This window comes from Molothrus ater, chromosome 3 (assembly GCF_012460135.2).
Source record: "Molothrus ater isolate BHLD 08-10-18 breed brown headed cowbird chromosome 3, BPBGC_Mater_1.1, whole genome shotgun sequence".
In the NCBI taxonomy this organism is placed as follows: Eukaryota; Metazoa; Chordata; class Aves; order Passeriformes; family Icteridae; genus Molothrus; species Molothrus ater.
In genome coordinates this window covers 12,965,601-12,992,253 of record NC_050480.2, presented here as the reverse complement: position 1 = coordinate 12,992,253, position 26,653 = coordinate 12,965,601, and the positions used below count along the sequence as shown (strand labels likewise).

Sequence of the window (26,653 nt, the reverse complement as noted above, 5' to 3'; positions counted from 1 at the left end):
CAATTCCATTAGCAACTGTATTAAAGACTATTATTTAGACACAGGAATCTTGTTATTAAGGAAGAAAAGCTGTGACTGCATTTTGCTCTCCTCTGTTTTAAAATCTTGACATCTGAGCAGGCTGTACTTTATGTATTTCTTAATGTTTCTTTCAGTACAGATGTTTTCTGGTTTTAGATGTCATTAATGTGGTGTGAATGTCAAGAACACTTTTTGACAAATATATAAAAAATGCTGTGTATGATAAATGTACGTATGTGAGGGAAACAGTGTTTGATAGGAATCTAGTTTTCATTTGTAGCCCTTCTGTTATTGCCCTTTGTGTGACCTGGGATGATTTGCCAAATCAGACTTATTCAGAGGGGACATCTGTGAACACAAGTGCAGTTCCTGTGTTCTAAACCAGCACCTGACTGTGAGCTGTTAAAATCTGAGCTCTTGACTCTCAGTTCAGTGGAGAGAATTGAGGACAATCAAATAAGGACTATTCACCAGATGCCTCATGGAAGGAGCATGAACTGCTGCAGGAGCTCAGAGTGGCTGCTTTGTACCTCCTGCTCCAGAGCTTACCCACTGAGGTGAAAAGGAGAAGGATTCATTTGTAGCTCCTCAACAGTATTCCTTAGACAGCCTGGACATCATATGAGCCATGCTCAGTGATGTAGGAGATCATTTCTCTGAAGCTGCAACCTTGGCATTTTCAAAAACAAGCTTCTGCTCTGGCTGAAATTCATGCACATTTAAAAATAAGCTTCAATTACAGCCCTGTTGAGCCTTAATTTCTCTCTCAATGAAATTACTCTTCATGAGACCTGCATGTTTTCAGTATTAACAGACAGGCTGTGTTAATGGACACTCCAGGTAATCAAGACAATGAGATTTCATTTCCTGACCAGTCTTGCTAGAATTTGTGGAATATCATGCTTTTTCTTGCTCTGAGGGTTGGTCCCTTTCATTTGCCAGCTACAGGCTCCAGTGTGCTTGTTCTGTGGACAAATTGATAAATTAGTCAGCTGCCGAAAGGGAGTCATTTGACTCACCTGAAATGAGCAGCAATGGGATGAAAATACATTACCTCTGTCCCACTGGATAAGCCTCAGATTGTATTGAAATAGAATTAGGCCGAGGGAGTCAATGTAGTGGATAATAATGAAATGTTTAATGTGGATTAGCTGCATATAAAATTAATACATTAGAATGAATTGCTGAAGAAATGAAACTGTGTCAGACCTTTATCCTGTCTCTAATATTAGACTTAAAACTGCTGCAGTCTTCTGTTTATAGAAGAGCATAAGAAAAGCTATTGAATTGGTGTTCTTTATTTGGGTGAGAGGACTAGATACAGTATAAAGTATTCTAAATAAATATGAATATACCAGAGCTGTAAATCAGGATCCAGCAGAACCAATGCTAATATACTTGGGTCTGAACCAGACCTGAGGGGTTAAAGACAAGAATCTAAAGCTAAAACTCCTTAATCACCTGTGTGGGCTTTTGTCTTCTGGGAGTTAAATGTAAATATAATTTTTATTTTGGACCATTCAGAGATGACTTGAAGTGTTGCTTTAATCCTGATAGGTTTAATAGAAAATGGGCAAGCTTTCCAAACTAGTTGGCAAATGAGGTATGGAAGGGCTGCAGAACGAGCTGAGACATAAAACTTGAAATTATTCATCTGTAATCTAGGGGGCCTTGGGGTTTTTCTAATTGTTAAAGCTTTCTTGTTGCATCCTCTGTTCCAGGTTCTTTTCTGTTTCTCAACACATCAGAGAGGCTGAGCCCCACCATCCTGAGCCCTTGGCTGAGGAGCAACAGTGATCAATGTGTGGTTCAAGTGGCTGTGTACAAGTTTTACCAGCAGAGTGGAGAATATATTGCTCGTGTCCATCCCATTGATGAGAGCAGCAGTGAAATCCTGTCAGAGGAGAGTCCAGAGAAACACGGGTGAGTCTCATCCCCTCGTTTGACTCACAGCTTGAATTGAGAAAAATCACTCGACTGTGTAGCCATAGTGCCACAAAATGCATGCTGCCCATCTGAGGGGAGCAGGACATGCCACTGACAAGATGCTTGTCTGGCATGGGTCTAAAATATCGTAGAACGTGGAGGTTGGTGCTTATTTTATTATACAAAACATTAGCAAATTTCTGGATCCAGGTAATTGAGTTTCTAAGTCAACACCATATTTATTCTCAGTGCTTGCAGGTACAGGTAGAGTGTGGGTACTCATCCTCAGGTTAAAGGTTTTCTGCTTAATTCTCTCTGTGTGATTGCTTTTTACTACTTCTTAACCCACGTATACTATTGGGCTTAGAATATCTACTGAGTCTTTGCAGTTTCATGTGCCTGCATACATTTTCAGTTTCGTCTTCACTTCTGATTTTTTTTTGCCCATAAAGCTGTTCAGAACTACTGGCAGGGGAGGAAAGCTTTTGATCTTTCAAGGTTGCAACTGTTTGAAATGTTTTATCCTCTTTGTGCAATTAATCTTGATGATGTTTTAATTTGTCAGACTTCCTGTGTATTCTTTTAAATTTTTGTTAGCAGCAAAACAGCAGGAGATGAACACAGTAAATATTTCAAGATGTTGTAGGAGTAGAGTAACTCGGAATTTAATTTGGATATATGTGAGGCTAATGTTCTACCTGCTCTATATACTGACTATTTAAAATTTTTATTTCTTACCTTTGTTGTGAAATGTGTTAGGAAGCATAATTTTTATGAAACATCTCAAATGTTCTTTGTTTTGATGTGATAGATTAGAGAGTTCCTAATAGCAAATCCTGCTGGCTTGTCCTCGTAACAAGATGTAATTATCTGATTACTGTCTGTAGCAAATTCTGTACCTTCCAGTAGCAAAAGGAGAATGTGCAATAAAAAGCCTTGCAGGAGATAACCTAACTCATAGAAACAGTTTGAATAGTTGTAATTCTTGTATAACACATGGCCTATAAAAGTGAGGAGGAGAGCTTGTGTGTGGATCTAGATCATACTTAGTTCCAGCAACATCATCCAAATTGTAAATTGCTGTTGATGTCTGGGGAGAGGTAATTAGAGGAGCCACAGCAGCTGTCTTCTTCCTTAGCTCTTTGCAAATGCTGTGTTCTGTGTCACAGCTAATAAACATGCTTTGTGCAAAGTGCCTCCTGTGTTGGCACTGCCTCTGCTCCTTGGCACTCCCGGGGAATGTTGCTGTGTGTGAAATGCTCAGCATGGAGGAGCTGTGCCTCGGATCTGTGGGTGGGCAGAGCTCCCTGGGAGCCCAGGCGAGTGCCAAATGTAAGGAGCCTAGAAGGGAAGGGAAAGATTGCTTTAAGTACAGTAACAAACTCCCGCCTTTGCCATCTGCTGGGGATAACATGGATGACTCAGCTGTGTGTTGCAGATGGAGATCGTCACTGCAGTAAAGAGGGTTTGTGCTTTTGCAGAAGGTGGCTTTGGTTATAGCTTGACTGTCCCATATGCTTGCCAGAAGTGCAGCTTGCTCCCCAACAGTGTCTCTGTGGGGTGTAGATGGCTAAGGATGTGCCTGTGGCTTTCATGGGTTTGTATGTCTGACTCCTTGGTACTCCATGTGCTGGAAAACTCCAGTTGGAGCCACCAGCTGGTTCATTTTCCCCTCCTCCTTTGGTCCTGTCCTTCACTGCAAGAGGCAGTAACTCTCCTCTCAGATCAGCAGTGCAGAAAAATGGTGCTACTGTGCCCACATAAATGTCACATGGGGATGGTTAAATAGCTTCTCACAGCCACAGATGAGAAGGTAGCAATTTGTCACCATTTGCCCTGAATCTTCATTCCAGAATTTGAGTGCCCCTCCTTTGTTTAGAGGGATAATATTAGCTATTCCAGCTCTGATAACAAAACATGTAAATCTCACTTTTATAAAGCATCTTTTTTCCTTTAAAGAGGAATCCAGTATAGCTGATTGAAAGTCAAGAATAACTCAATGGTGTTCTTAAATGAACTAGCAATCCTACAGTGGAAATCTGTTCTGTTCAATATTTTATTTTGTCTTGGAAATTGCAAACAATTGTGTTCTTTTATAATGAGTTCTTTGACCATGCTATAACCAAATAATTTCTAAAATTTTATAAGGATTTTAGCTCTAGGCACAAAGTAATTGAATTCCCCAATGATGAGTCTGTGCTAGAAATAAAAACACTTTAAAGTTTCAACGCTGACACTTCTTTGATTCTATGTGCTTTATATATTGCTTTGCAAACCAGAGGTGTAAAGTGTGTGACTTTGTATGTGCAGTAGTGAGTCCATGCCATTGCTTGAGATCAAGCCCATAGCAGGAAGAATGTGTTTTATTGAAAAAAAAATGCATATGAAGGGTGATAAAACAGTAAGGTAATTTCAGGGTGGATTTTCTCAGATCTTGAACTATGCACAGCACTAATATCTTCTTTCCTTTTTTTTCCCCTTTTTAAATTGTATAACCCAAATTACATCTTTTAAGATCTCACAAGGTCTTCACAGTTCACCTACATTTACAAGAGAAAAAAGCAGATGCTGTCAGGTATTACTATTTCATTCAGGGTGAAACCAGGCAAGCCAAGGTTTTGGGTGACAGCACTTGAGGCTGATTTTAAGTAGAATATATGTAAAGCTATGAAATTGTATTAGGTAAAGACAGCATGGCCACCAAATATTTATTTGTTACCAGAGCTCCCCATGTTGTCTTTGTGTGTAAATTACTGGGTGTGATTATGCATAAAGACTCAAAACAGAACTATGGATGTTCTGTTTGCTCCTCTGGTCTCATTCTTCAGAAAAAAAAAAAAACCAAAAAAAACAGTCTGTGGACTAGAGTTGTATGAGTTCCATAATGAGCCAGAGGGGTTGCAGAAATGGTTGTTTGGAAGACACCTGTTTGTTTTATTTTCTTAGCTGACATATTTCCCTGCAGCTGATGTGTTGCATGCAGGAAGAAAGGTGGCTAAGCTAAGATGCATCACACTGCAGTAGGGTGAGGATGCGGTAGGGTGGGGCAATGGAACACACACCAGGAGCAGAATGGCAGAAGTGATGGCTGGGAATGGTTTCTGAGGGATGAGCACCAGAGGCTGCCAAACGGATACCTGTTTTGTGGTACACAGAAACTCTGCCAAATACAGCCATAACTTTGTTATATAATATTTAGAAGAAAGCTTCCTACTCACTAGGTAGCTATGTCCTTGTTTATCAGTTCAGCAGAATTATATACTTGTTAAAATTATCATTAATTTTAAAGAGGCGTAAGGTTTTACTCCAGTTTAACCTGTGGGCTTTGGAACACCTTTGGTTAGACCTTCCTAACTCCTAAACAATCAGTAGGACTCCTCTATGGGGGACACTACATCACTGTGTACTATCAGAGTTACTTTTGTTGCATGGCAGTGTTTCTAGCTGCGCTGAGTCTGTGGATGTTTTTGATGTGGTTAGTCTCTTCTGACATCTCTTGCAGTGCTGTTGGGTTTTACAAGCACCCGCAGATGATACAGGGAGAGAAGCAGTGCACTGCTATTGATCTTTTGTAATGGCAGAAGAGTTGTTATAATTCCTGCCATGCAGCACAGCACTCTCTGATTTATCTCAAATGACACCAGATGTGGCTACTATCTTTTGCTGTTTTTCTGTTTCCATGGTGCTGTATACAATCCTTTCTTGCTCTTTAATGGGGTTCCCATTTTCTATTTCTGTAGGTGAGGAGATATCAGGTATGTTCATGTTGCATGTTGGTAATTTAGCAAAGCAGAATTGCTGCCATGGTTTGTTGTCTTCTGGGTACTTGTCAGACTGTCACTGTGGCCACTGATTTAATTTCATCTCTCATCTTTTTTTTTCCCATGTGTTACATTTATAATTATAAAGCAAGTAAGATTTTAAGTGTGCTTAGTAGAGTGGAGAGAACACAAAGGAAATCAAGGAAATCTTGTCAGCAAGGTTAGAGTTTGTAATAAAGGATTGATTTTAATTTCTTTTGATCTGTGTATTTTGGAGAAATTAGAATTGGGCAAGGACAAAATTATCATGGTTCATTTTAATTATCATTTTTACTTTACACCTCTACTTGCACTATTAATGGTGAGCTGCAGTATTATATACTATATATCAAACCAAACTTTTTATAAGAACATAGCAAATGACACCTAATTTCAATGTTGTCTTTTATTGTCAACCTCCCTCATCACCAAGCTTAAGATTGATATGAAGACTTTTGTGTAAATATGTGAAGTTGAAGGTGTTTCTAAAATAAAACATGAAATGTGAACATGTATGCATGAGAAAAGAAGTCATAAAACACTCATACTTCACACAGCCAGCACTTCAGTAGGTGTATGAATACTGGTGCACAGAGCACTTCCAACAGAGAAAGTTCACCTGGTTCTGAAGGCTGCTGCAAATCATAATAGGCTATTCCCTTTCTGGCATCTACAGCTTCACTTAAGATGGACTGCATTGATAGATGTCAAGGAAAATATATGAAGGAATCAGTAGCATCTGTCACATTTGACCTTGGGGCTTGAAATCTGAAGGTTATTTCTTGTACTACTCTTGCTCCTTTTCTTTCTTTTTTACCAGTAGCTTCAGCTTGTCTCAGTGACCAGGGACATAATAGAAGGATTTTTTTGTTTGTTTGTTTTATATTCTTTTTGCAACGATGGGGGATGTTTGTTTGGTTCTCTTCCCCTTCTTGAAAAACTTCACTAAATTCAAGCCTTTCTTTTGCAAATGCCTGGGCTAAGACATAAAAAGAATGAAGACCAACATCTTAGTGTGTATTTGGGGCATTTAAACTTATTTTTAAGCATCAAAATATGTCTCAAAATTTGAAGGATATTTTTAGTCTGGGAGAATTCTAAATCTGGAGTTCAAGTGATTCAGTTCAAACTATGCATTTGAGAAATTCAGGTAATCCAGGAAATTAATTTGGATTTATGGATTCGTTAGAAACTAAGCTCTCTCACCCTGATGGCCAGGCACCACTAATCCTTAATTTTAGAGAGATAACTTGAATTGTCCTAGACAGAAAATTAGCACTTAAACTTTTTCTGTGCTATTACCTGCTGGCCAATTTTTAGTCCCATTCAGTCTGTAAAATTAAGTGCAAAGGAAGGAAAAAAAGGGGAAAGAAAAGTAAAGACAAAGTTGGTGTTACTTTTCCCACTTCCCTTTTCAAAGGATACTGTACTCAATACCTCAGAAGAATCAGTTTGATATCTTTGATAGCAAATGCTTACATGTGGAAAAAAGATTTTCTTCTCTACCTAATAAACCTTTGGTTCTTCCAGTACCTCAAGTCTAGACCTGAGGAAAGCTTTAACTCTGTTGGTCATGGCACCTTGAGGAGGTTGTTGCTATTTAGTTTTCGGTTTGTGCAGCATCATGGAATCAGCTGGCTGGAAAAGACCTCTGAGATCTTGGAGTCCAACCACTGTCCAAACACCATAATGTGTGTCAACCAGACCATGGCAGCATGTGCCATGTCCAGTATTTTCTTAAATATCTCCAGAGATGGTGACTCCACCACCTCCCTGGACAGCCCATTGCAACGTCTAGTTGTCCTTTCTGTGAAGGAATTCCTCATAATGTCCAGCCTTAGCCTCTCCTGGTGCAGCTTGAGACTGTGTCCTCATTGCTGGTTGCCTGGGAGAAGAGACTGACACCCACCTGGCTACACACTCCTTTCAGGGAGAGGTAGAGAGTGATAAGGTCTGCCCTAAGCCTTCTTTTCTTTAGGCTAAACACCCTCAGCTGCCCCTCACAGGACTTTTGCTGAAGACTCTTTACCAGCTCCATTGTCCTTCCCCAGCACCTCCATGTTTTTCCTCTAGTGAGGGGCCCAGAACTCAGCACAGGCTTTGAGGTGTGGCCTCACCAGTGTCAACTACAGGAGGACAATACTGCCCTGGTCCTGCTGGCCACACTCTTGCTGATCCAGGCTAGGATGCCCTTGGCCACTTTGGCCACACTCTGGCTGGTGTTCAGTGCTGCCAGCCAGCATCCCAGGTCCTTTTTGGCTGGGCAGTTTTCCAGCACTTGGTCTTGTTGAACTTCATACTGCTGGGGAGATTTATATTGCAATCATTCAGGATCTGTAAGGTAAAATACAGTACTGCAAAGTTTTAGGCAATAGTATGAACCTAATATACAAATGTCTGCACATTTGTAGACCGTTTTTACATTCTACTTGGGCACAAGATGATGTGGCTCAAGTTGTCACTTTCACACTAGGGTGAAGTAAATGTCTGTACACTTCTGTTTTAAAAGTCTTGGTGGTTTTGCTGCTGCTGAAGTGCTCTGTTATTACTTGAGATAAACATGGGTCCTTTTTGGAGATATTTTTTTCTTTAGAGCATGCCTTATTTTTCCATGTAGCCTTAAGACAACAAAGCAGTGTCTTCAAAGGGTTCCAGAAAGGTTTGCTGTGTTGTCAGTTGAGATTGGAGTGTAACACTTATTTCTTCTTATGTCTGTATAGAAGTGAACTTTTTATTACAATTAATGATATATTAATATTACCAGAAACTGAATTTTGAGTGCCATTCACTATTGTGGCAGATCGTATTGTGAAGGAACAATATCCTATAACCTCTTGGACCAACAGAGGCCAACTGACTTAATTCAGTAGTGAGTAATTGAAATTACTTTTTTTAGCAGTTGATCACAGTCCCAGACAAACTGATAGAAAATCAGTTTGGGGCAATTTGGGGGGAAAATGCTCCTTCTTTTTTTGTAAAATATGTTATCAAGCAGTTCTTACCTGGCATTGCTGCCTTTTATCGATGTCTGCCAGATTCATGCAAATGGGAAGACCAAAGTTGTGTAGCATACCTCCAATAACAATGAGGAAACAGGATGGAGGATGTAATTTTAAAGTGGAAATAAAGTAGCACATAAGAAACGTGTGTCAAACATGAAAATTTTGCTTACTACTGAAGCATATTACTTACTATGTAGAGAATGGGAAAAAAAGAGAAAAGAGTAGTGCACTGTTCAGGGTAAGGGCTCACTTTTTACCAAGTGGAATAGTATTTTCAGCTGCTTTGAACATAGTCCTGAACACACTGTAGTGTAGGAGGACTGGAGTGGGGAGCAGGATTCCCAGTATGCTTTGGCACAAGGATCCTTGTGGCTTCCCAAATAATCACAGGGCCTGTTGGTGACCTTCGACCCTAGGAGCTACTTCTGTGCAAGAAACCTCAGAGTCTGACACATCAGACTGTAGAAACAATGCCAAACTGACCACACTGAGAATTCAGCCATCCTTTGTTGGCCTGGTTTGGATATTTGTTCTTTGAAACCAAAGATTCTTTAATATGAATCATTTCTTACAGAGCTAAAACAGACCACTCTGAGCAACCTAATCCAACTTTATACTGTCTAAAGCCTGGGCACAAAGATTTGTCATCTTAAACTTTTGTATCTTGTATCCTTCAGAGTTATTTTCACATTCTTCTTCTATGGTTATGCTATTCTCACTTTCCAAAGTAGGGGTTGGCTTTTTTCCCCCCATTCTCTCATTCTTATTTCCTTGTTTTATAGATCTTGTGTTTTCTTCTCTACACAAAGGCTTCTACTTCAATTTTTTCAAGTCATCCTAAACTAATCTTCACAACCTCATGTTGATGTTAGTCCATGCTGCACTTCCTATCAGTTTGGACATGTCAGGATGAATTGAGTTTTGATAAAACCTAAACAAGTAAACCACCTGCCCCACACCACCCAGCCTTCTCTTCCCAAGCCTGCACAAACACTTCAGTTTGACATCTTTTTCTTTGTTTAGGTGTCCTTTCTGCTATATGAAAATGCAACAGTCTTTTTAGGATCCTTTGCTGTGTCCACGTATCTTTGCCCATAGCAAAATACTCCGACATTTGTTTCCAGACACTGGGCAATTAATGTTGCCGGCCTTGTTTCTTGTTATTTTTCCTCTGCCCTCCAGCTAAGCTCTCTGTCATTCTGCTGTTGGCCAAGTTTTATATCAAACCTGTGATATAATTGCTTTCTGTATCTCCTACTTACTTTTGACCTTAAAATCCATCTGAGTTGTGTGCAACCTCCTCTGCTGCTGTCCCATTTTGGAGCATGGCTTTGTCGTTGTGTGCAATTTCCTTGGGGCTTTCCCCGCTAATGCTTCAGAATCTCCTTCTTATCCGAGGCAAATCTACCCTGCTGTAGGAAGTACTGTAGAAGATTTACAAGGTAATATTCCTGCTTTCAATTTCAGAGAGAAATTAACTAGGTGCTGATAACTTTGCAAGACTTTAAAATCGTGTCCTTGACCCATCCACCTGTTAAAAGCATTCCTGTAGTGGGAGTGCAGTTGATTCTGCATCCTAAGTCAGGTTCTTGGCTATCCCTCTGAAATTCTCAGTGGTGTTCAATGACTTGCAGCACAGAGTTCTGCAGTTTTTGTGGGGTAGCTTTGCACTCTCACTTTAAAGAGCACTGTATTGCTGCTCACCAAAAATGTTGCCTATAATTCTCAAGTGCTGGTAAATTGTGTGTTTTCCACACAAGAAAAAGGAGAGCTCTGATAAACTTGACCTCTAACTTACAATTTGCTTCTGCATATTAAAAAAATCAAAGGCTTATTCAACAGGAATTAAGAAGCTAATTCTCAATTCCCACATGGGAAATTGAATGAAGGCTTAGTAATTATTTAGATTCTGATGTGTTCTGTAGTGGCAGAGGCAGCAGCTTGAAATTCTTTTCAGTGGTTGAGGAAAGCAATGCATGACTTTCCACAGGGATACTGTGAGGACTGAGCTGTATGACACCAGTGTGAAGAAATGTGCAGAGCTTTTAATTTAAAAGTCATGTACCATGTTTTTTAAGTACTATTGCTCCTGCCAGAAAGCATTCTTCTGTCAAATAGCTACCTTTGTTTTGTTTTGAATTTTACTGCTTTCTATAGCACACATCTAGTACAGTAGAAATTATATTCCTTTAATAAAATATTTTTCCAGAGCTCTTTTTTGTACTACCAGGGCAAACCATTACTGTCAGCAGCTACTCTAGCAAAAACATGGGGTTTGGGGTTTACACCAATACCAAAGGCACAGGTTTCAGACAGGCTTGTCAGATCTATTTTAAACAGTGCTTCAATCAGGTTATTTCTTCACTTGTGCACTTTTGTAGAAGGCTTCCCTGGCACTGTGCTGATTGTTCTTCAGTACAGGGAAGCCATGAACCTTCATGGCTTGCTCAGAAGCATTTTGGTATCTTGTCCAGAGAAATGAACATTCCTCTGCACCACATTTGGAACTGCTGGACTTTTCCTTTTTTCTTTTTTTTTTCTTTTTCTTCTTTTTTCCTCAAAGGGTTGTGTTCATGTGTTTTAGTTTATAGACATTGAGTTCTCCGAGTCATCAAGAGCAGTTGCCAGCTTTTTATAAACATCAATCCATAACCTTGTGGTATTTGTTGTGTCTTAGATCAGGCTGACTAGATATGATTTTCTGTTGAGAATGGCAGCCATTAAGTTTGTCTGCTGAATGTAATTGGAGCTTTTCCTGATCATCCCTGGCTTGGTGTGCCATTTGTGCTGATGGATTGAGGCCACAAAGATGCATAATAAAGTTCCTTTGGACAAGGCAAAGATATTCCAAGCTGGGATTGAACCTGCAGCACGTCTGTCTTCCTTGGTGAACTTCACACGAGGATAAGATGGCAGAAGATTGGCACAAGTCTAAATTTTTCACAAGGTAATGAAGTTTTTATGACTCTGCTTTATCTAGCAAGGAATTCAAGCAGTAGAATAAATGAGACAAAGTCAACAGCCTCTCGTATTCAGATCAGTGACCAGTTATTATGATGCCTCAGAACAAAATTACACTAAGGGGGGAGCTTTTTATCAAAATATTTGCATTGAAATACCTTTTAATAAGGAACCAAATAATCGGATTTTCTTCAGCAGAAGAAAATTCCAAAGCTCAGAAGTTTCCCTGTGCAGTGTGCTTGCTCAGAGATGTTAAGATAATTTTAGTGAGATAATTGTTGTCGGTACATTAAGTGCAGTGGACAACCTGATTATTTTTAGGATGTTAAACATCCTAAGAATGCCCAGCTAACTTTACTGCCACACCAGAAAATAAAACCATGAGATGATCTGTCTGGATATTGTCTTGGTTTAAATGTATTCTCAAATCTAACAACTGGGATTTTTTTGCATCTCTGCCCTTCTCTCCTCTAAATGCCTGTCTTTCAGGAGGCTGTGGCTTGGGAAGCATGGGCTAGTGCTTTTGACACCTCAGATCCATATCAAAACCGTGATGATTGCAATTTGTTATTATTTCATGCCAGATGAGCTGTTGAGAGGCCCATTTCTTAAAGGCCTCTAGATTACATCTGACACAAGTTGGTTTCCCTTTTTTATAAAGTCTCTTGTCTGGGAACTTGGGCTCCTTTCATTCCTTTAGACAATTTCTCCAGTTAAAAGCTGGGACATGTATGTGGTCTCTTTGAAAGGGCATTGACTGCTCTTAGTTTTGTTTTAGATGGAGCATTTTGATTGCTGGTATCAAGGCAGTTACAGCTGTCAGTAAAACAGCTGCTCTCAGGCAATGAGAGGTGCCATCAATGTTTATAAACATCAGGCCACTAACAATATAATATTTTTTTCAAGAAAATCTTGCTTTCTTTTTACTTATTGCCTTCCACAACTATTCTAGTACAAAAGGGAAAAAATATCCTATAGAATTTTACTGACCTCTTTTCTTAATAATTCAAAAATTGAGAGATTGGTGTGGTATTGGCTGATAGAATTTCTGTCTTCCCATCAGCTCTTTTATCTATTCTTAATATTCCCAGGGATCACTTCTCCCCTCTTCACTCTATCTCAACACTTTTCCCTTCTAGTTTTGTATTTCAGGCTCTTCTTCTAAACAGGTTTCCAAACCCTCAATAGGTCTCATTTTCTCTCTCATTTTGTCTTTACTCCCTCTCTCTTGCTCCTGTCCTAATTGTCTTTGACCTGGATATATTTCTTCATCCCAAATTCTGGGTCCAAAAGCTGGGGGTAGTACCATGATTTAACTGTGAAGAAAATTATCTCTACCCCAGCCCAATGCAGCCCAGGGAGTCACTGAGCAGCTGATTTTGTGTGCCCAGCTCTGGTACTGCCTGCTGCAGCCCAGATTGTGCACTGGACACTTTCCCTTGTGCAATTCAGCTGCTGCTTCTGTAGGAAAATCTCTGCCAAGAGGGTACAAGCATCAGTTTCTTAGAGCTTGCAAACTGGCCTCAGTGAGGAGAGTTTTCACAGCAACAGCCATGTAAACAAAGCAAGTGATTCTATAGCTCTCCAGAAATTCTTTCATCAAGTGGTCTGAAGGACTCTTAATAACACTAAGACCCAGCTGAAGGAGGTGGCACTGTACAGATGGACACAGTCAAGCTTTGAGGAGGTGTTGTAGCAGATCATTAGTGAGCTTGGTATTCAATAGATGTGTGACTGAGTGGCACTGCATTTATGGTATTTTTTACTAGAAGAGGGCAGGTTTTGATGGAGAGAGATAGTGTTGATGTCTGGGTTTTCAGAGTCAAAGGAATTGATTCCTGTGGAGATTTTAATGTGCATCTCCTCTGCCTCACTTGAGTGGCCCAACACTGTTTGCAGGATGGGCTTTAATAGACTAAATTTCAGCATAAGCACAAAATCTAACTTTTGCATTTGTTGCAATGCAGAAACATTTGTAGGGGCAAACTTAAGAGGAAGACATAATTGTTCATAGGCTACGACTATTCTGGCTCTGCATCTGTCCCCGAGTTCTCATCATGAGCAGTGCTTGGCAGATACATTTCTACCCTCCATGGGGATGTACTCTTTCCATCTTCTCTTCCCTGTGCTCCTCTCAGCTCTCCTCAGTGCATCAATATTCCCCATTCCTGAGATATGGATGCCTGATTTGTGTCCGTCTAACTAAATTGGGAACGTTTTTTTCCACAAATTAATCAGTACCCCATCCTAATTTCATGTGCCTTTGATGCCTGGTTTTAATTGCCTGAAAGTAGAAAGCTTCAATGAGCAGAAAAATTAAAATTGCAAAATCCTGATGGCTTTTTGTAGTTGAGTTATTTGCCTCCAACATCAACCTGAAGAGTATGTTTTTCGCTTGGCTTTTTCCTTTTTTTTATTTTCTTAAGTGAGTGAATGTCTTATTAGCTTTTCATTTCTGACAGAGCCTCAGGCTTAACTGCAATGGATAGACAGCATTTTAGCTCCAGAACATGAAACAAGTTCTTCTCTCCTAGATTCCGAAACAGATCTTGCCAAGTCAGTGAAACAAACTCTCCCCTTCTTTTGAAGCAGGGCTTGACTTAGGAACAAAAGCTGCTCTTTCAAAGATTGAAACCCCTAATATGTAGTAGAATCTCAGGGATTTCATGAAGGGGATAAAAGTGGGTATGGAGCACATTGTGTCCAGCTGAAAAACCAGAAATAATTTAGAACAATTGCATGATCTTTTATTCAGAAAATGTGTCTTCCATGAAATCAGGACTTTTCCCATGAAAAAACTTGGTGTTTTTCCCATGTTGGTTTCTTGGACTGACCCCAAATGCCTTCTTAGCTCTCTGTTCAGGATTACAGTGGCTGTCATTTTGCTGCTTGAGTTCACACACAGCAAAGTTTGTCCTTTTTCACAGGGATTGTTCTTTATTCCTGTGAGACAGCATGCCTTCTCCAGCTGCTCTGTGGCATGTCATGCAAGTGACATGACTTGCAGAGCATCATCAGAATGCTGCTGGGAAAACTCTTTCCATGAGGAATGATAGCACTGGAGTGTCTCTCTGTCAGTGCTGCACAGCAGCATGGCTACGTAAGAGAGTGCAGTTGAATGATGAATCTACTCAGACAATATTGCAGGTCACGTATGCAAAGCAAAGTAAAGCATGCTGATAAATTAATATCTTTTTTTTTGTTTACTTTAAAGATGACCAAAATGTGCTCCTACTTTACAAATAGTTTAGTCTTATAGAACTTAACGAAGTGTAACAGCAGAGCCGAAGGGTCCCACGTTTTGTCAGACTGAAGAGTAAAATTATTTTGTGAAGAAAAATCCCCCCTAGTGTAGAACAAGTTAATTAGTTATTGAGTGGAAAACAAGCTGTCACATTGCTAAATTTCAAATCTGAAATTTGTTGCCTTTTATCCACTTGGTTTTTTTTTTCTATAACTGATACAACTGTTTCTCCCAGTATTGACTTTTTCTTAATCACTTCTTCTTGTAGTGTTCTCTAGTAATTTACGCCATGATCGTGCTCAGCTATTATCTGTTGGCTGATAATAGAATTTGTTTTACAAACAGCATTCATTGTAATGTAACTGTTCAGTACTGGCACAGCAAGCCATGGTAATAAATTCTGCAGGTTACTGTCATTCTTTGCTCAGCTTTTCCTCAGCTATCCATCAGAAAGTATTCTATTTTCTGTTCCTTGCCTGTGACAGCCCTAGTGAGAGTTGTTTGGGTTAGTGAGTTTTTTCAGCATTTAGGTGTAAAACTGATGATGCCTTTTACCTCTGAAGCATATTTTAAACGTCCTATTGGAAAGTTCAGGATGTTCATGAGGGACAAAGGCATAGCTTATATTGTCTTTCTTTTTATGCAGTTACCCTTTTTGACCATAACAGTTATTTAGAGTTGAAGATCCACAGGATGCCCTTGGAAGGAAGAAAAGTTGGCAGTGATACCAAAGGTTTGGATCATCCTGTTGATTTGAAAGTCCTGAGTTCCTGAAAATGGGAGACATCAAACCCCACAAAAAACTGTGTTCACAGCTCACGTGGCCCAGAAGCCTCTTAGTCTTGTTTCTGGGCCACTCTCAGTTCTTACTGAGCTCTGTCTGATGTTTACTCTTTTCTGAATTTGGTATTCCTGGGTTTCTTTCTTGTTGTCTCTCCCTCATATATGCATTATACCATATACAGGAACTAGACTATTCTCTCCCACTCCCAAAAAAATTACTTTTTTTCTTTTCTCTTTTTGGTTGACATTATGAAGAAATAAGGTATTTTTGGTCTAGGCACGGGCATAGCCTATGTAGGTAGTTTGTGTGTGTGCGAGAGTTTGTGCGTTGAGTGTGACACAGTATATTCTTAACCATTCATCCTGGAATGACTGCTGAAGGGTGGCTTTGTGGATCCTTCTTCCCTCTTGGAAAAGCCTTCATTGTTATGCCAGTCTCATCCATCTTTTAGGGAATGCAGGTATAAAATTATTTGATGCATAAGCTCAATATGTTTTCTATCACAGGAGAAGGAAGGGAGGGGAGTGTTCCTCCAGCTCATTAATCAGAATGAGAATGAGAAATTGTAACAACTTCCTAGTCATTTACTATTTGCTCTAAAGTAAATCTGTCTAAATATTAGTGCACTGGTGATAGTAAAAAAACCCAAAAAACAAAGGGGGGGGTGAGGGGGTGGGCAGGAAAAGAACCTTGTCATTAGCTTGTCACATGCTGTACATGGTAGACCAAAGATATATGTACTATGGCATCTCTGTAATGAAAACTTGAGCAATAAAAATAGTTTCTGCCATGTTCTGGAACAAGGAACTCCCTGTGGAAACACATTAACAGTATTTCACATTACAAATTATTATTGCATATTCAGCTATTGTTTCAAATGAGAATTGTGTGTATTACAGGGCAAGGGAAGGAAGAAAAAGTTAGTGTTTCTTCTGTAAGCAGAATTAAGATTTTGTGAATCTGGATATGTCAGTTCTGTCCTATAAATTTAAGTTAATACTTTAACAGAATAATGAGTTTCTTGTACCTAGGATGCTTGATGGACTTACACGTGTAGTTCAGGATATACTGGTAGGGCTGAATATGTGAATCTCTTCACTTTCACTATGCTTAGACAGAACAAGTATTGTAGTGTGAAAATGAGACTTGTTGGATGTGTCTAGTAAGGAGTCATCTCCCTTGTTTGAATGTAAAGACATCATGTTACAGAGGTTGAATATTACCAAATAACGCTATTTTGTGCAAATAGTGTGTTTTCTGCCATACCTAAAAATTTTGAATTAATTAAATGGTTTGTTTCATGCACTCCCCTCTCTCCACTCAGGACAGTGTGTGTTTGGAAAGCTAATCATTACCTGCTTACTTTCTAATTAATTGTATCACCTTGCACAGGAGGTGACCGTTGTCTTCACAACAATTTGGAAGAAATTTTAAAACCTCACTGAGGGTTTCTGTATTAACATGTTGCCAGCAGAAAGCTAGTTGTTAGAATGCTGATTTTTCTCCTCCTCCAGCCTCCTTTCTAGAGGAAGAATGTTCCTTCTTCTACCTTTATGGTGCCAGGAAACAGCCTCCAGCCCTTCTCTCTGGGTTATGTGTTGTTGGCTCCGACTGCATTGTTCAGCTTCCATTTTCTGATTTGTGAATGATGTGATTGATACATACTAGCACTTTGAAATTTAACTCCAAGTAGGTGTAAAAGTGAGGGAGAGGAAAAATATTTTTATTGGTATGTTAGTTTCTGGGTGGAAATTGAAAAGTGTTAGAAATGACAGTGGCTCCAGACATAGTTCTTTGTTTGCCCTATTAGCATCAGAAAACTGAATCTAGGGGGAACTGGGTCCTATTTCAATTTCTGCATTGTCTTATGTAAAAGGCAGGAGAAAGAAGTGGTGTTTTATTTCCTGGTCCTTCAGTTTGCTGTGAAGCTGGCCTGAGATTAAATGGGGTGAAGGGAGCACCTGTGCACTTTGACCAATCACTCCCAACTTAGAGAGGAGAGCCAGGCTGGCGTTAGCAGAATCCAAGAGAAGCAAACCAAAGTGTGCAGAAAACATTGATTTCATTCTGCTATTATAATTGCTGCTTTCTGGAGACACAGCAGTGTCTTACCCTGCTCACCTTTGCTGTGGGATGCTGGATGTGGCTGCCTTGGAGAAGGCCCCAAAGGAGCAATGCATAAAGCTTACATTTTTAATCTCATGTACTGCTCATATTTGTGTCTTAATGATGCTGCATCAAGACAGTAGGATGTCTAATCCATATCAGCAATGCATTTATATTTACATTAGACTCATGCTAACAGTATCATTAACTTCTTAGTGATATTATAGCATAGCCTTATGAGTATGTTTTCAAAATGCTTCTTGTTGAAAGAAATTTGTGAAGTACTTTATTCCTAGCCAGAAATGGTTCTAACAAACCAGTGAAAGGCTTTCTAATTAAATGAAAGTAGTTAATTTCCCTTTTTCTTCCACTGAGATTGCAAGGCCACAGAGGCACCCACTGATATCCTGCCTCTGTACTCAAAATGACTGTGAGCTGCTTTCCTCTTTACAAGTGCCTGGCAGAGGATCTGAGCCACTCCATTTACTTGCAGTCCCACATGCTGTCAGGATAACTGGAAAGTTCTGGGAGGTGAGAGTGAGGCACTACTGCAGAATGAGTGACTGAAGTGTTGATTTGCCATGAAGTTGCCCACCTGAGGCAGGTTAATCTTGCAGCTCAGGTGTGGATGAGGGCATCTTAATTAATACTGCACTAAACACATACCATGACAAAACTATGTAATTTTGTAGAGGAAACATGACTGGCCAATATATAATTTACAGTATGTTACACAGGTGCTTATCAGTGTCCAGCTGTGCTTATCAGTGTCCAGCTGACTAGAAATAAAGCAGCTCGACTGAGAAGATAATATAAATGGTCTTTGTATTTCCTCCTTCATTTTCTTCTATATTTCTAGTGTTCACAAGTTATGTTTTTTCCTGTGGTGTTCATAATTCCTTAGAAGCAAGAGAGATGAAAGTGGGCTTGTTAGGAATACTGTATTGTATCTTAATATTTCTCTTCCATTATTTGTAGTAGTAAATGGGTCTATAATGATATTTGCAGGAAACACACATGGAGCAGGTACAGTCTGAATCAAACCAAACTGACTTTGAATGATCAAATGCCTGCAGAAAACATCTTCGTTGCTTTCTTGCATAAATGAAAACCTGTCAAGTATGGGTGCCATAATGCTGGATTCAGCCATGTGTGTAAAACAGAGAGCTGGCAACTGGGAGAGTGTCATCAGGTGGGCACAGCAGCAATTGAGTGAAGCATGAGGGTCTTAATGTTTAGACAAATGGGTGTCTTATGGTGTGTGTCTTCAACAAAGTAACATCAAGATGTTTCAGAGCCCATTTCAAGCCCTCTTGATCAGGAATCTCTCCACAGAGTTTACCAGTCTTTCAGTCACATCCTAAATCAGGAGCCAGGAGCACAGCCGTGTTTTGGATGTGATTTGTGTTTCTAGTATGCTTTGAAATATTTCAAATCAGGGGCTGCATCTATGGAGTATTTTTTATATCTTTCTGTTTTAATATATGCAATGTGCTGCATGTAAGTTTGATGAAAGAAATATGTGGAAGCATCCCAGCAAGTAAATGTCACTCCCCACCCCTTTTTTTAAATTAAAAAATAGGGAAATTTTCCCCGGATCTCCCTTGCAATTTTTATCCTGAAAGTAAGTTTCAACACATCAGTTTCAAGCAGCAACAGTCAGACAAGTAAATTGTGGCTAGAAATGTTGATTTTAAGTACTCTGAATGCTGACTGCAATCTGACTTTATCTTGGATATTGGGGTAGAGAGTGTGAGCAGTTCCCTAAGGCAGAAAAACAAACTGCTAGAGGAACAAAGAAGTTATGCTAATAATACATGACATGGTTCAGCCATATATAGTTTAATGCTTTGCCCTTCAGCAACACCTTTCAAGTAAAAATCTACTAGACTTTATCAAATAATAAGTTTTTTATTACATCCTTTCTGTTGTCCCACAGATAGCTGATTGGAAGAAATGTTAAGAGACTCATCACAGCTCTGTATTCAGAGCCCTGCAGTCTTGTGTCACAGTTCTGTGTGGTGGTGTTAGAATTCTTATTTTTTGAGCCTATGTCCTGCTGAATGCTTGCTCTGAGCCTTGAAGAATTTTTGTCATCACACTGGTTATACTGATCCTTTCTTTGGCTGGCTTTTTTTGTTGTTGTTGTTCTCTGTGAGCACTGTTTCTCTATTGCATAATTGGGTCATAATTGGGGTCCCATCCCTCAGCTAAGTGCTAAAAGCAAAATTTTAGCAAGGGATTTTCATGGCTTTAGCCTGACAAAATAGAGTAATAGATGGAATCAATTCAGTGTTCAGGTTAGACTGTGACCCAGAGCAGGTAAGATAAGTTAAAATGCTTCCCAGAGTTCACTGGCATATAGTAACAGACACATTTGTCTGTGTAAAGTGAAACCTGCTCTGAATTGGGCATGTTGGGCAAAACTTGACATTTGGAGAGATTGTAAAATTTTTGATTCCTACAGAGGGAGTATAGTAGTCTATACCACCACTGAAGCTGTTTCCTGCCTTCATACAGGCTGGAAGACACACCTGTGACAACTTCAAATTGAATTGGTTTGATCATTTATCTCTCTTGCTGCAGTGAGTGTTATCCTGTCAGCCAGCCATCAGTGGTGGTGGTAGTGGTGGGTTCTTGCCAAGCCTAGCACTAATTGCCAGCACCAGCCAGTATGTAAACCTGGACAGAATATTTTCCTGTTAGTTGGAAAGGTTCACTTGACCTGCTGGGTGGAAGGTGCCTGGCCTTGCACTGTTCATAAGCTTTGCTTATCAGAAGAAGGTAATTGTCAGATATTAATACCTGACAGTTTTACAGCAATAGGGAGGGTTAGGTCAGACTGGAGACCACTGCCCAGCCCTGTGTTCCTGTTGTTCTGTTTTGTGCTCCTTCTCTTATCAAAGGAAGTCTTTGTTTTTTCCATCTCAGAACAAATTTAATTAGTATCTAAGTTTAAGAGCCCAATTCCAAACATTCTGAGAGTAGAGTCTCCTGCTATAAAGATTCTAAGATTAACCCAAATCTCGACTTATTATTACAGCTATCAACATTAATCTCTCTCTCAATTAATTTAAGTGTGAGATCAAACCTGGTTTCCTTGAGAAGGACAAGTGTCAGGAAAACCCTGTTCTGGAAAGATAAGCAGTACCAGTGGTGCAGAGGCACAGTTGTAAAGAATGAAATTTTGGAATCTGCTGAGCTCTCTTTTTATTCTTTAGCTCTTCACACACCATTATCCACTATCTAGTTCAGTGTGATACTTCAGCATAAGTTGAATCCTCACAGCACAGAGTGCTGGTGTTGAAAACTTTCATGTCCTTAAGTTACATACAGCTTCATCAGATCTCAAGTGGTCTTTGAAAATTCATTCATTCCTTACTCCTGACTGAATCAGTGGAGATGTGTTCACTCGGAATCTGCTGAATTAGGTATCTTTCCTTTTCACCATTTCCTTTGTTGTTTCTATGGTACAGTTTACAGATCTCCCCCATGGTGTTCCATCAGAAATGCACACAGCAGCCTGCAGGGCATGCAGCCTGCAGGGCATTCAGCCTGCAGCATCACACTCTGCAGACTGCTGACACCTTGTGATGGATCCACAGGTGGGGGATTGTGTTCATGCGTGATATGGCTTGCCCTGTTTTTCCATGTGGGCTTGGAGAGGTTGTCAAACATGATAGTTGACCCAAATGGAAAAGCTGACCTTTGACTTTGAGAACCATTAAAGAACACAGGTTAGACCAGACCTTTCTTAGGCTAATATTCCATTTCCAGGAATGGAATAGGCTTTTCAAAAAACTTTATGTTGATGCTGAATTATCTGTTTTTCTTCATCTTAGATTTTATAATTTTCTTTTTCTTAATCTGGTATTTTCTGTAGCTATTGTTGTCTTTGAAAGAATAGGTTAATAAAAGAACATGTTAGGAAGTTTTTTTGTTGTTAGTTGTTTTTTTTTAACTTGAATCGTTTTATGTTGAAAGAAAGCCAACACCTTTCCAAGGGCTGGGTGTGTGTTTCCTTGTCAGGCCCCTCTCTTCTGTCCTGCAGAACAGCCTGGAATATATCCTGCTGCAAATGATACACCCACAGCTTGGACCACTCTTTATGAGTACCCCCATTGCTCTGTCTGGGTCCCTGCTGGTATTTCTCCCTTGCAGTGGTGATTGCGGTGAGGTGAGTATTGATCCCTCTTTCTGGGGAAACAGAATTATCAGATGAAACAGAAATTCCACCATGAAATGAAAACTTTTTTGAGATAAAAGTATAACTAAGGTTGGTATATTTCAATCCTATTTTTTTCCATTACATTTTCATTTTCAGATGGAAATACCTTTATTCAGAAATTGTTAAAGAATCATAGAACCATAGCACAGTCTGTGTTGGAAGGGACCTCCTAGACCATCTAGTTCTAACCCCACCGCCATGGGCAGGGACACCTTCCACTAGACCAGTTTGCTCAGAGCCCCATCCAGCCTGGCCTTGAGCATTTCCAAGGATGGGGCAGCCACAGCTTCTCTGGGCAACCTGTGCCAGTGCCTCACCAGCCTCACAGTGAAGAATTTCTTCCTATTATCTAATCTAAATCTTCCCTCTGTCAATTTAAAGCCACTCCCCTTGTTCTATCACTCCATACCTTTGAAAATTTTCTTGTAGTCCCTTCCAGGTACTGGAAGGTGCTGGTAAGCTCTCCCCATAGCCTTTTCTTCCATGCTGAGCACTCCAATTCTCTCTGCCTTTCCTCACAGGAGAGATGCTTCAGCCCTTTGGTCATCTTAGTGACCTCCTCTGGACTCATGTCAACAGGTCCATGTCCTTCTCGTGTTGGGGTCCCAGAGCTGGGTGCAGCACTCCAGGTGGGGTCTCACAAGGACAAAGTAGAGGGGCAGGGTCCCATCCCTTGCCCAGCTGGCCATGCTGCTTTTCGTGCAGCCCAGGATACAGGTGGATTGCCAAGGTTTGCTTACAAGATTCCCAATAGTGTCTTGTTTACAAATCCTTCTTAATAATTTTAACATTAGGTGCTCTTACAAAGATCTGACCCTTTTCTGACCAGGTAGTTGGAATGCCATGTGTTACAGCTGACAGCTTGTTCATTAGCATTCCTTGCCTTGCAGCTTGTATTGCTTGGAAGTATGAATAATCACCATTACTGTGGTAGAATGCTTTGACAACTATTTGTGACAACTATTATAGCTGTGTGCTGATTTTATGAGGAGTGAGTAAGTGTCTGCAAGTGAGTTAACAGCTTAATCTGCTCCCTTTCTCCCAACATGACTCACTAGAGCATTTCTGTATGCACTGCTGCCACCTCTCTCCCCAGTTGCTGCTTGATTGACAATAATCTGGTCTCTCCATACGTGTTACCCTCTCTGTGCCATACAACTTTTGTCACAGTGCTGATGCCACTGACTTTCAGATCCTCATGTGAGCTTCCCCTGCAAGAGGATGTGACTCATAGGCTCCTCCTGAGATCCATTTAACACACTGAATTAAATCCAAGTAGCTCTTGCTGCTTGTTAGCATGTTCTGACTGACTGACTGGGACCTTACTCCTTAGTCTTGAGTTTGTTTGTTATATTAGATGTGTACATGCTATAGCACAGATTTATGTCACTCTAGGGTCCCAATTGGTTTTTATTTTGGGGTGGTTTTTGCTGACTGTGTCTCCATGAAGAGCTACAGAGTACGTGGTCTCACTTTACAGCATGTCCTTAGTGTGCAAATATTTCTCCACTTGCTTTCTTAGCAATTCCTCTTTTTGTAATAATATATTGTGCTCTCCACTGTGCATGCAAACAATGAATTCCAGTGTCATTATCTAAGCAGAAGAGAGAACGAAGGGCTGTGTCCAACTCAGCTGTTGAGCTACTGGATGATCCTAAGCAAGGCTTTGTCTTGATTTCCTTAGCCTGAAGATCCATCAGGACATTGTTAAAGAGGATTTGGGTGTTGGACCATCCAAAATATAAACTTTGGGCTGCTATGTCTCTTGGAAATGATCTAGTGTTCACGTGTGGTTTTGAAATAAGGCCTTAATCAGGACTTCCTTTGTTTCAGAGAACTCATTCTCTTCTTGTGCTTCAAGCCATGTCTTTGTATCTGCTAAGTCTGCCTGAGTTTTTGGTTGGCCAGCTAGCAATGCCACAGGAGATTTTCACCACACTTCCACAGGCTCCAACCTCACTGTCTGTTGCCTGTTCCAAGGGCTTAAATTCCTCGCAAAGATCCCCCAAGTCATATCCTAAACTTGTGTCAGTTCTTACCTTAGGTCAAATTATGAAACCCAAAATAGTGGGCATTTCTGAAATCACTGACCTAAGTAATTCTTGCTAAATCTTACCAAAGCCCAGCTGGAGATGAATGAGTAGCAAACATCAAAGCTAACAAGGAGATACTCCACTAGTACAAGGAAATTCAGCAGAAATGTTTGTCCATTTTGAATAGGAAAAACCAAAAGTTAAGGACATTCTTTCTGACTTGAGTTTTCATGAACAAATCCTGATCTGAGATCTGTTTGCATATTCTTGTAATTTGGGAAGGAGAAGTGCAGCCAACAGCAGAGCAGCAACAAGTCAGGGACTCTTTCCAGAGGTGAATGTGATCAAATCCATGTCCTGGATGGGCCAAGGGGCCTGAAAAAGTAATCTGATGTGTTTGTGGGATTGGTATACCATGTTTGTGACAAAATATGGTGACTGGGAAGGAGGCTGGCAAATTTCTGGTGACTAAAAATAGCAAATACTGTGTCAGTTTTTTGGAAAGGCAAGAAAATGAGGTCCTTTGGATCCTTTGGAATTCCATTCCCATCCCTGGAAAGGACTCGGTGCACATCAGCTTAGAGTCAGTTGGACTAAATTACTTCCAACCAACTTTCTTATAATTCTATTTTCTGAAAATGTAACCCTGATGTCTGATTTTCATCTCTTCATTTCAGGTAAACCTCTGTTTCTCATCCCCAATTGCATTCTACTAAATGTTGTGTACTCCTGATGGGCCTCATATGGATGTTTTTCACCATCAGAATTCTGTGAACTTTCAGAAAAGTTAAGATCAGGTCTGAAGCTACACAATGCAGCTTAGGCAGCTTGCATTTGGTCATTGACCTTAGCAAATCAATGTTCAAAAGCGAATTTATCCTTTTCTGTGAGATCTTTGAATGTGGGTTCATCTAATACCTGGGAAGAGCAGATATGCAGAGAATTTCACGTCTTGCAGAGGTCAGGAAAGACTGATCTCTTTTCAGTTGTGCTGCAACAATTATTTATTGTATTTAAGCATTGCTGTTTTCTTTCCCAAGTTATGTGCAGTGGCTGTGTGATAGAGACAGAGCTGGGGGGATCAATATTCTGGCACACCTAACCCTCAGGTGATATGCAAGTAGAAAAACACATACTGGGCCTCCAGAGCACAGTGCAAGCTTATGCAGGCTTATTTATTACTGCTTTAGGTATAAAAATATTAAGTTTAATTTTTCAATTACACAGTACAATTCTATCTTGTTAAAATATTTCAAAATAGACTTAGGCATGACTAGCTCTGAAATGAGGAGAGACTTCTCAGTTTAATGGGAAGGACATTTTTATTGCTGTTTGTATGCTTTGATTAAATAGAAGATGCAGACATTTAGGTCTGATTATATTTTCAGGATAACATAATTAACAATAATATGCTCGTTTCCTTATTCACTGAATGCATTTGAGGGATGGTATTTGTGAAATGTCAGCCTTCTCAAGGAAATGAGGACAGTGTAATCATGCCCAAAAGTGAACCTCACATTCCAGACCTGTTTGCATTGACTGCTGCCCCAGCACTCTGTGCTGCACTTGCCGAGCCTCCCCTGTCTCCTGCACACCTTTTACTGTCCTGTGGAACATCAGGGCACACAGCAAGGTCTGGGCTTCCGCCAGCAATTTGTCCAGGGCTTCTGTCAGAGCGGCCCAGCCCTGGACAAATCAACCTGCATGTGAAATGAAAGCAATTAGCACTGGAAGGTGGAAATTAGCTGGAAAAATTGGTGCCAATGCTGAATTTCATTCTTACACTTCCTACTCCTCCTGTGTCCTTCCAAGTGCCTTCCTGGTGTGGAGGAGCATCGGGGGTGGGACACTTGGGACAGATGGAGATGAGAGATCTCTGAAGCCAGGTCATGGAACTTGAGGTTTATTGCAAAGGTGTGCATGCAGGGACCCTGCTGGGAGCTGCCAGCCACAGCTCAGAGCAGGCACAAAAGAGGGAGAGAGAGGTAAAGAGAGAGAAGGCAAGAGCGTGGTAAAGAGGATGAGAGAGCGAGCAAGGTTCCCATTACAATACAATAAATCTTCTGTGCTGAATATTCTGATTCTCACTAACCAGTCTAATGGAAGATGCAAATCCTATAGCATTTACATGCAGCCTGTAAGAATCATTACATTTCCATAGTGTGTTACTTTTTAAACGCTAAAAACTACTCTTTGGACCCCTTCTGCCAAGCTAGTAGGGTCGGCTCTGACCCTTGGACCTGTCTGCAAGCAGAGGGTACTGTTTCATCCAAAGGGGATTACCTTCAGCTGGCCATACCACTCTTTTCCAGTTGTTCAGTAACTGAGGTATCTCAAAGCTTGCTTTCATTTCAGTCTCGCTTATAGTTTCCACATTCTCAAAATCTTTTGCCAGGCAGTCATATTTATAAGGGGCTTTCCTGTTTCATCTTCCCCATCACTGGTGCTGTGCATTAGTGCTGACCTCAGCATGCTCGTAGCAGACAGACAGGCGGTCTGGGTCTGCCATGGCCGTGCCAGGGCTGCCACTGCTCTGGGGGTGGATGCC

General features: G+C 40.4%; 1 protein-coding gene across 2 annotated transcripts in view; it reads left to right on the top strand.

Annotated features, from left to right (window-relative positions):
• Window positions 1-26,653, top strand: part of ALK (ALK receptor tyrosine kinase) — a 307,088-nt gene that overhangs the window by 139,142 nt on the left and 141,293 nt on the right. For both annotated transcript variants that reach the window (XM_036380516.1, XM_036380515.1), the window contains exon 4: window positions 1,743-1,944. In XM_036380516.1, coding sequence (XP_036236409.1) covers window positions 1,743-1,944 — 202 coding nt within the window. The remainder of the gene's footprint in view (window positions 1-1,742; window positions 1,945-26,653) is intronic.